General features: G+C 40.3%; 1 protein-coding gene across 1 annotated transcript in view; it reads right to left on the bottom strand.

Moving 5' to 3' along the window:
- Nucleotides 1-5166: 5166 nt before the first annotated feature.
- The window catches only part of AK9 (adenylate kinase 9), a 115337-nt gene continuing 109579 nt past the window's right edge, over nucleotides 5167-10924 (bottom strand). Inside the window, exons 36-40 of the mRNA XM_058566478.1 lie at nucleotides 9880-10049; nucleotides 9565-9663; nucleotides 7166-7268; nucleotides 6014-6128; nucleotides 5167-5612 (exon numbers count right to left, since the gene is read on the bottom strand). Coding sequence (XP_058422461.1) covers nucleotides 5410-5612; nucleotides 6014-6128; nucleotides 7166-7268; nucleotides 9565-9663; nucleotides 9880-10049 — 690 coding nt within the window. The 3' untranslated portion in view covers nucleotides 5167-5409. The remainder of the gene's footprint in view (nucleotides 5613-6013; nucleotides 6129-7165; nucleotides 7269-9564; nucleotides 9664-9879; nucleotides 10050-10924) is intronic.

Below are 10924 nucleotides of genomic sequence, written 5' to 3'. Positions count from 1 at the left end.
ACATTAAACCTGAGATGTCACCTAGATAACCAAGTAAAGATATACGGTAGGCAGTTGTGGATAAGAGTCAGAGGTGAGAACCGAATTTGAGATATTAATATTGGAGTTATCAGAGCATACATTGTAGATTATTGTAAATAAGATCACTTACAGAGTAAATATTGATAGATAAGAGGGCTATCCAGATTTTTTATTTTTCCCCTCCAAATCCAATCTCAAACCTTCTCCCCATCTTTGGCCCTGAGAGGCTGCAAGGACTTCATTAACAAAGTCCAGTACCTAACTGGCTTCTGGCTGGATTGGATCAACGGAGAACCTGGCAGGAGTTTGAAGGAAGGAGAGCATCATGATCAGCTGGCAATTAGAGATTGGTGGAAGTCCTTTGTCATTATGAAGGGTGTCAGAAACATCCTTGTAGGCTACGATGATTGACTAATAACAATAACTGGAAGAAACTATAGTCCAAGACTCATTACGACTTAAAGTGATTTGAGGGGAGCAGAGGGTAATTGACAATGTTCAATGCCAATAAGGCATCTTTATAGGGGCTATAAAGCACTTTATAGAGATTTTATAGCACTAATTCAGTAGTGCTCCAGTTTCTAGGCCTCATATCTCCTGCACTACACAGGAGTGGATATTTATATTTTTATCTCCTACCCTAGACTAGGAGAGTTCCTTGTAAATATACACATGCTTGTGTAGACTAAGCAGTCCTTGACACACCTGGCTCACAGATTTGGTGAATACATGTGTTCATTAATTCCTGGAATGGCTTTCACCCCCTGGTGAGAATCTCAATTTTTATTTATTTCTCTAATTTTACCTGCCTTGATTCTGAAAGTTTCATTTAATTCAGATGTTATCCTTCTAAGAATTCTTCCCAGAACCATCCATAATTCAGGGCTCTCGGGCTTTGAGATATCCCTCTACTCAGGCCTTCATTTGTAAAAGCAAAAACAAACCAAAACCAGATAAAACAAAAAATCACCCACAACTAGACAGAGGCATGCATATGTAAAATCTCTTTCATTTTTTCCGTGTTCTTGAACTCCTTCCTCTTCACCACTGAATTTATGAGAGCTTTTTTTTTTTTTTTGTGAGGAAGATTGGCCCTGAGCTAACATCTGCCAATCCTCCTCTTTTTGCTGAGGAAGACTGGCCCTGGGCTAACATCCATGACCATCTTCCTCCACTTTATGTGGGATGCCACCACAGCACGGCTGGACAAGCGGTGCCACAGTGCGCGCCAGGGATCTGAACTGGCGAACCCTGGGCCACCGCAGTGGAGCGCACGCACTTAACGGCTTGCGCCACCGGGCCAACCCCTGTGGGATCTTTTAACAAACGCATTGAGAATAAAATGAAATATACATAATAAAACTGAAAATGTTTTAAAAACATAGTATTTATTACTTTGAGTTTTGAAGAATTTAAAACCACAGCTCACATCATATCCTGAAATGAATTCTAGGAGGCTTAAAGAATTAAATATAAACACACACACATACATACACACAAAGTAGAAAAAAATCAGAATAGGATATATATTAAATCTCTGAAGACGGAAGAACTTCCAGAGCTTAGAAAAGTATTTAATATCATAAAAGCAAGATGAACAGGTCTTACTTTGGTACCTAAAAAATAGGATTTATTTACTAAAAATACAAAGGGTTGATGTCTATATTACATAAAGAACTCATGCAAAACAATTTAAGAATATTCAATGAGTAAGAGGGCAAAGGGCATGAAGAAATAATTTACAAAAGAAGAAATGCAACTGGTGTCCAACATATGTAATAATGTTCAGTATCACTATTAATTCAAATTAAAGCAACAATGTTCTGCTTTTCGTCCATTTATTCATATGGGTCACAATTCCTATTACTAAACTGCCTTCCGAAATGGTTATAGCAATTCATATTGCTTCCAGGAGGGCCCAAGAGCACCAATTTTATTACTTCTTTACGACCATTTGGTGTTATCTTCTTAGTTTTTTTAATTCATGCCTTTTCTCCCAGTACTTTTATTTCCCAGAATTTATATCAGGCTAATAATCCCAAATATGGGGAAAAAAGGTTCATCACAGTATTTTTAAATATAGGACAATAGTCCAGCAATAGGAACGGTCAAATATAGTGTGTCTACTTGATGGATCTGAGTGTAACCATCAAAAAAAAAAAAAAAAAAAAAAAGGAAAGAAAGGAAGTACAAAATCCTTTCCTACTTTTCCACGTTTCATTTACTGTAGTTATATTACTTTTTGTCTTAGGGTCTGTCAAATGGGTGCTCTCTCTGCTCCCTGGGTGAAATGATGCATTCTTTTAGTTGTAGTGAAAAGGGACAACTAGACAAGCCACGCAGAGGTACAGGCTGGTTGAAGAGTCTTCCCGGCCCTCGGATGGGCACTGCCTCAACCTCATCCTGAAGCGGTCAGTCTGGGGCAGCAGCCTTGAGGATGAGCGTTGTGAGCCCCAGTGAGCACCACGGGCTGGCCACCTGCTCTCTTATTGCTTCACTCAGGGAAGAAGTTCAGGGTCCCTGGACATCCAGTCAGAATATTCTTTCATCGTATTCGGGACACTAGTTGATGGATTATTTACAATACTATGTAAGTGTGATTTCTAAACAAAAGGAGATTTCAATAAGAGGTTTTAAAATGATGCATGTTCTCTTTTCTCATTGCAGAAATGCCATTCTCCTTTTTTGGGACACAGTCCCCTTGACTTAACTTGCTAAAGAAAGCATAACTTGCAAATATTACAGGTGGGGTCTAAGCGCATGTAGGGGGTGTGGCTAGGGGGTCTCAGGCTCCAAGGAGATTTTCCTAAGAGTCTTCTATAATATTTTTATCCTCTAAAGTATACACACATGCACATGCACATGCACGCTCCACTATGAAAAGGACTCTGGCCAATGAAACGCCCTAGGAACACCAACGCCATTATGGTGGTTTCCAAGATGGGCGTACAGTGTAGGAGGCGGTAGGGAAGAGCAAGGCTCTGGAGTCAGGCTGATCAGAGTCTGAGTCTGGATTCTACCACTTGTGTGATTTATCAAGAGACTCTTCTCATGTGTATAAATACAATGTGTAAGAATTAAATGAGATAATGTATGCAAAGCCAATAGCATACTATGTGGCACTTAACAAACAGCCTGGAAATGGTAGCCCTGTCTGTAGCCATTCTAAACAAGATCTATATGTAACTAATTGTATTATGCATGTATGTGTTAGGGACCTGGAATATCCAGAGCTATAAGCTACTCCGGGAAATTTGATTCCCACTCCCCAGGCAATGTTCCCATCTGCTGTACTATGTTACATAGATTGACTCCGAAGAAGAGACCCTGTGGAGAGAGGGGCGAAAAGGGAGAACCACATGGCACTCGGTCCCTTGCTCAGCTCAGGGACTAAGTTTCTTCCTCTTCAGGAGAGAGGGGACGTTCACCTCACTTCTGTGCAGAACTCAGTAGCTCCAGAACAATGATGGATGAGGTGTTAGAGCTCAGAAGACAGCACCCTTGGGTCCGTAGAGTTCTTAGGGTGAAGCCATATTGGAGAACAAGAACCCCAGAATATGGCAGATGTCCAGTGGGTGTGGACTTGCTCTGGGCCTGTGAAACTCTCCCTGGAGACCCCAAGAAATACCTGGGGGTACTTTGCAGGGGCTGCTGCCCTTCGTAAAGGTGAGGGCACTGAAGTAATGAAGTTTGTGTTTAATTGCTAAAGGAAACTCCTTATACCCATAGGCTGAGGCCTGTGGACATGTTAAGAACACAAGATTTCCCATTTCCCACGGGAAGATGGTAAATTGCAGGTATTAAGAACTGGGAAGGGAAGAAGAGTCGGTGGAGTCTTACATTGCTGGCAGAGCTTGGTAGCTACCGACAATTCCCAGTCTCCTGAAAAAGTGTAGACTCATCTATATGTTTATCAGCAACTGCTCAAAGGCTTTGGGGTTTATCCTAACTTTGACAAGAGGCTTCTAGTTTTTGTTGAAAAAATTATTTTATTATGAAATATATCATATAAAATATATAAAATAGGCTTCCAGTTTTTAATTAACATTGTTGAAATTATAGGGGTCAAAGACAACATGGATGAAACTGGAGGGCATGATGCTAAGTGAAATAAGCCAGATAGAGAAAGACAAATGCTGTATGGTATCGCTTATATGTGGAATCTAAAAAAAAACTTGAAGTCATAGAAGCAGAGAGTAGGATGGTGGTTACCAGGAGCTGGGGGGTGGGAGAAAGGGGGAGAGGTTGGGCAAAGGGTACAAACTTTCACTTATAAGATGAATAAATTCTGAGGCTCTAATGTGCAGCATGGTGACATAGTTAATAATTCTGTATTATATACGTGAAATTTGCTAACAGCGTGGTTCTTAAGCGTTCTCATTACGTCCACACACACAGACACACAAAATATGTGAGGTGATGGATGTGTTAATTAACTTGATCGTGGTAAACATTTCACGATGTATACCTATATCAAAATCATCACTTTGTACACTTTAAATATATAATTTTATGGGTCAGTTATACCTTAATAAAGCTGGGGGAAAAAAGGGCTAAATCACTCATTTTAGAGGTTAAGAAACAAAAGCTCAGAGATTTACCCAAGATTACACAATTAATGATTTTATTTTTTAAAGAGCCAATCTTGCTATTTCACTTTTTAGATTTCTTATACTACTGTTGAAAAGTTAATAATCTTATTTTAAAAATCTAATTCAAATGCAATTTAATGTTTTCCTCTAGCATATACTTCTTGATAACGTCATATGATAAGACTCCAGATTTCCTTCTTCTCAAAACTCCAGGTGATTTCTAACTACAAAATAATGTACAAAGCATGCTTCTTTGAATACTTAAGAAAAAGAAGAGAGGCGGCCATTTAGTTATCTCAAAATCCATTTATTTTGTTGGGAAAACAAAGTGTCTTATGTTCATGAAGTTTACAAACAACTCCTTATGTTAAAAGTGTAACCAATATTTCCCTTTTATTTATATCAATGTTAATTTTGTTTCTTGAAGCTTCCTAACATTTACTGAAAAATCTTCTGTAACAGAGACTGACTTTTCTACTGAAAATATTAAAAAAGGAAAATGAACAATAGATATATTAAGTAAAATAAGTTACCTAAATATTCTAAATGGGATTCTAAATAGAATAACTATTTTGTTAAAGCATCAAAGTTCAGGCAAAGAGCAATAAACTTTAATATCATACTAAAACTTATGCTTGCAGATGAGCACTCCTTCCTGGCTGGCAGAGCTTTGAGTCCATTTGAGGTCTGGCAGCCATGGTAACACTCAGGAGGGAAAGGTATATCAGAGAGGGCCAGATTTTCAATCTATTTTCTTCTATCCCTTTCAGATAACTCTCAAGATTCCAGTTGCAAACTATCCATTAACTGGGTCTATATTTTTAAGAGAGAGAAAGGTCTGTAATTTATGATCAAAGTCAATAGCTCTAAACTGGGGTTCCTTGTATTTTCTGGTCATCTTGGCACCCAGGTATGTAATGAGTTCACATCTCTCCATAAACTGCTCCATCTTCTTCTTATACTTTTTTCTTGTATATTCAGAACCTTTGGGATTAAAGGCTGTAGAAAATTTCACAGAACTGTGAATGTTTTCTGTTAGGTTAGTGAATCATTAAATCACAGAGAAAGAGAACTGTGTGTGTGATTGAGCTGAGAAGATATCCAAATCCCAAATAAGATTTGGGGATTGTTCTATTTTAGATCCAAATTGCCTCTATTCACCTTCATCTATGGTATGGATTATTGGGAGCTGATTATATTACTCATAGTCCCAGCTTTAAAAACTACAAATTCAGTTTTATTATTTTTGTTAAAATATTTGCTACCAACACACACACACACACACACACACACACACACACAGAGCAAGAGGCCAACCCAGCTCAACTATCCTATTTATCACATATATTACAGTTAATGTTAAATTAGTTCTGAGTAGCATATCATTAAAAAAGACATACCTTTTAGGTGAAATGCTATATATAGCAGCGCAGACCTCTTTATACTCAAGAAGGGGAATTTGGGCTTTAAGCATCCTGCTGCATTCATTGCTTTGATTAGAGAAGTTGCGATACCCTGCAGGTAGGGAACAATTTAAATCACGTGTATATTTGAGTTTGGTTTCTTTTCTTAATGGCAAATAGATAAAGAGACAATTCTTTGCCTCAAATAGCCTCCTGGGGTTGGCGGATGGGATTTATAAGGATGGTTAGATGATCACTTAGCTAATAGGAAACACAAAATACATTTGATTAGGAAAAATGAAAATTACAAATTGGCTAAGTGCCAGCTAGGTGATGGCTACATGGGCCTCATTACACAATTCTATTTTTATATGTTTGACATTGTCCATAATAAAAAATAAAAAAGGAAGATGGGGCCACTGGGCGCTGAGTTGTCTTGGCCCATCTCTGCTTCCATTGCTTGGAATTGGCCAGACTGCCTCCTACTATCAGGACCCTGATAGGCCACCCGACAAGGAATTCCAGAGACCAAAGTTATCACTGCAGCCAAGATTCTGGGGCCCTGAGCGGGTAAAGGAGGTGTGAGGCCCTCTTGATGATAATGCGGCCTTTAGGAGACTACTCCTCTCTGGGTGAGCCTCATCATGCCTTTTGATGTTAAACCAGATTGAAGGCAAACCATCTAGGTGAGTTGAAAAAAAACAAATTGGTTAAGAATTTCTGAGAAAGGTATAAAATTGTGCCCTGGCCATTTATTTTATAGAATTAAAAAAAAAAAACTTTTAAAATAGTTGGGCACTGATACATTTTACTACGTTTAAAAAGAGTTATAGTTAGGGAAATAAAATGTGACTTGAACAGATGGTTTCATCTGGATTTGGGGCAAAATACGGGTTTGGCGGTTCAGCTATTGCGGCACTGCGACTCAGTTCTGGTGTGGGTATTTGGGAATTCGCTATGGAAGCAGGGGTTTTTCACATATTTTATTGTCACAACCACCCATAAACAAAATAGGTTAAGAGTGGATGTGCAACATGAAATCAGAAAACTCTGCCTTGAGTTTCAATTTTACCAAAATAAAAGTTATTGTTAAAGAAGAGATTGTTGTACTCTTCTCACATATAATCATAGAAAATGACGTCACTGAACCTGTTCCAGATATCCCGGCAAAGGAAGACTGGTAAGATGTATCGGTTCCTTTAACGGGGGAAGTTTGTATGGAAGCTTCTGATCCCAGTATTTCAGTGGCGACCTAAGAACACCAACTTCATTAGACGGATGCTCAAGAATGTGCTCACGTGTGTACATAGGAATGTACATATACAAGAGACAACTAAAAGATAAAGTTTGCTACCTGTTTTTTCTCCACTGGAGAAAATGATGCAAGTGGGAAGACTGGGCTCCTAGGCACTCATGACCACCTTTGCCTGGGTCCCCTGCCCTGCTCACCTATTCTCAGTTTGCTTATTTTCCACAGCAACTATATAAAACTTTCTTTATTCTCCTCGAACTTATAACTCTCCCAAGTAATCCCCTACACAGGTGCCATGCTATATAAAGAAAAGCCATCAGAACAGAACTTTCAGGGCTGGCCCTGTGGTGTAGTGGTTAAGTTCAGTGTGCTCTGCTTCGGTGGCCCGGGTTCACGAGTTCAGATCCCAGGCGCGGACCTACACCACTCGTCAGCCATGCTGTGGCGGCGACCCACAAAAAAAATAGAGGAAGATTGGCACAGATGTTAGCTCAGGGCAAATCTTCCTAAAGAAAAAAGAAGATTGGCAATAGATGTTAGCTCAGGATGAATCTTCTTCAGCAAAAAAAAAAAAAAAAAGAACTTCCTCAACTGCTCATCACAAGCAAAGCCAAAGCCACACACAGGTTCCTCTTTCTGTGGCAGAGCTTACTTCCCATCCAAGATCCATCTCCCCAACACTCTGGACCCCCACTCCACCCTCTCTCCAGGTATCTTACAATAGCACTTTCTCTCTCTCTCTCACCTCTTTACTGGATCCTTCCCATGCATCTGCATTTAAACATGCCCATACCTCCCCCATTAAAAACAAAAGAAAAACCACCTTCCCTCCTTCCTACATCCCCTCCAGCAACTAATGTCTCTTCTCTTTTTACAGTTAAATTTCTTCAAACAGTGAGCTTCACTGGAGACCACAAACTACTGCACAAATTCCATCTGCAGATGTGATCCACACAGGATTAAAAAAAAAAAATCAGATCAGTCACAAATGTTTAAAAATCGGGAAAATTTTAAAAGAAATTTGGTTTCCAACTTCTTATGAAAACAGAAATGTCTGGCAGTAGGTGAATGGTTTCTGCCCCCTTTAGCTGGGGCACGTGTGGTCCTGTTTGCCGCAGGCCCCACCACTTCCTATTCCTTCACACCCAACCTGCTTCCCTCCCCTACTTTACCTTCTTGGCTGCTGTAGGCATCTGTGTTTGTAACCTCTGGACTACAGGCAAGGTCTTAATTTTCTCTTCTCTCATCCACTCCTTGGCACTCTGTAATTGGCTTCCACTTACCTCACCCCACTGAAACCATTCTTGCCAAGATCACCAATGACCTGTTATAACCTAAATCTAACATGCTTTTCAGCTCTTGTCTTTGACCTCTAAGTAGCATTTAAACCTTTGGCCACGCCATCCCAGAGATTTTCTCTCTCTTCTTCTCCTCCCCAGAGCCTCCCGCTCCTGGCTTTCCTTTCACTTCTTTGTGGGTTCTTCTTTTTCATTCTCCCTTGCAAGGTCTTCTTCTGACCTTCATGTGTTGGTGTTTCTCAGGCCTTGGTCCTAAGCCCGTTGCTTTCCCCACACTACTCTTTATGGGTGAACTCAAACATGCTGTATTATTTGGACAGGATCACTCCAACAGCATTATAACTGGTATGCCTGCTCCAATCCATTACCAACACTCCAGTGATGGTCTCTCTCCAAAGTAAATTTGATTATAACACTCGAAACCAGTCAATGTATTCATACTGCCCTTTGGATCAAGTCCAAATGATTTATGGCGATTTTACTTGACCTTCCACACTCTGGCCCTGTTCACTATCTCCAGCCTCTTGCTCCTTTCCCTCTCCACATCACATCTAGCCATGCTGAATTTCTTGCAGTTCTGTGATTCCCTGGGCCAGGTTCGTTTGTGAGTTCCTCTGCTTGGAACCTGTCCCTCTTTCCCTTCATCCAAGGAATCCCCACTCCTCATTCAGGCCTTACCCCAACAGACAATTCACTCAGACTTTTGGGCTACACTTTCCCAGAACTCCTGGCATTTTCCCATCCTAAATGCCATCACACTGTATTGTCATCAGGTACTTAAAGTCTCTTACCCAGGAGCCTCAGGCTTCAGGACAGAAGGGACCAGTCCTTGTTCACCATCACATATGTATGTATATATGTGTGTATGTGTGTATGCATGTATGTGCGTCTGTATATGTATGTGTGTGTCTACACACACACGCACACACATATATATATCCCAGTCTGGTGCACTGAACATAGAAGGTATTCAATAAATAAATAGTGCATGGTCTCACCGTAAAAATTTCTGGAGTTTTTCTCTGCTCTCACAAATATATATACGATCACGATATTCTAAAGCATAGTTAATGTTACCAGGTACTAGGGCTTCATATCTGAAAGACAAAAAATCCTATTGTAGAATTACTATTCAGTACTGTGTAAATAAAAGTCAAAAATATTTTATTTTTCTATCTATGCAGCTCAGGGAAGAAATAGAACATTTTTCAGTTAAACAATAGCGACCTTTTGACCAAATGTTAAGATTGTTATACGAACACTGATTCCGTGTAGAGATACCACCCTGAGCTTCCATGAGGGCAAGGACTTGCCTTTGTTTCCCGTCCTGATAGGTCACCGGACAGTAGCCCTGGAGCTCAGCACACTTAGGGAATCGGCTCTTCAGCTCTGACAGTGTCAGTCTTTTGGGGATCATGTCGGCCGATGGGAGTGGATGCGGTGCTAATGGAGGCACATACAATTCTGGGTTCTCCAAAAATTTCTGTTAAAAAAGGATTACAGCAACAAGACCATTTAAAACAGGAATACTATGCCAATCAAAAATCCCCCGAGGCTGTCCCGCTCCTCTCTCTATTTTCAGTAGTGACGTTCTAGCCTTCAAACTGTCTGAGAGCTGCCAATAACTCCTTCCCTACCTGGAAGTTTCCTTATAGTAATACTCGCAAGTAATCACATCTAAGGTCTCTTCTAATCTCATCATTCACTCACTCATCCACTCATACAAAAACTATATGTGGAGCTCCCACTATGTGCCAGGCACTGGAGGGTACATAGTCACCTGCCCCCTGCCTTCCTGTCCCACAGTATCATTAACTAGGTGGGTGCTCTTTAGCAGGTGAGTTAATTTCTCCAGCTTCAGTTAACACTCTGTAAAATGGGGGCTGGGGCACACCAGATCTCTAATGTCACTTCCAGTTTTAAAGTTCTGTGATTATCATTTAAATAAGCCGGAAAAAATAAATGTCTCCTTAATAAAGTGACCAAAAATTTTAATTCTTCAGAGGAAAATAAAATGTTCAGAGGCATCTGATTAATTTTCAGAACTACCAACCTTTTTATACCATTAAATTATGGACATCATAATATCAGAACAAATCTGCATTCTGTTCCATTAAACAGAACTATGAGATACACAGGGAGTACTAGCGATAGAAAAAATTTTAAAGCACAGGAGCTGAAAGTCAGCTCTTGCTTCATTTCTACAGACTTTGACTTCCCTTCTGCACCTTTGGAGCCGAATCCCCTGACTGCTTGCCAGTGGGCTGAGCGCTGACGCCCTGCTCACATCCCTTTCACTGGTGGGGCTCACAGTTGGGTCTCCCTATGTGTTAAAGGGGCCGAGGCCGAGGGCCCATC

Source organism: Diceros bicornis, chromosome 23 (assembly GCF_020826845.1).
Source record: "Diceros bicornis minor isolate mBicDic1 chromosome 23, mDicBic1.mat.cur, whole genome shotgun sequence".
Classification (NCBI taxonomy): Eukaryota; Metazoa; Chordata; class Mammalia; order Perissodactyla; family Rhinocerotidae; genus Diceros; species Diceros bicornis.
The sequence above is the reverse complement of the archived record's forward strand: the minus strand, read 5'-3'. Positions and strand labels throughout refer to the sequence as shown.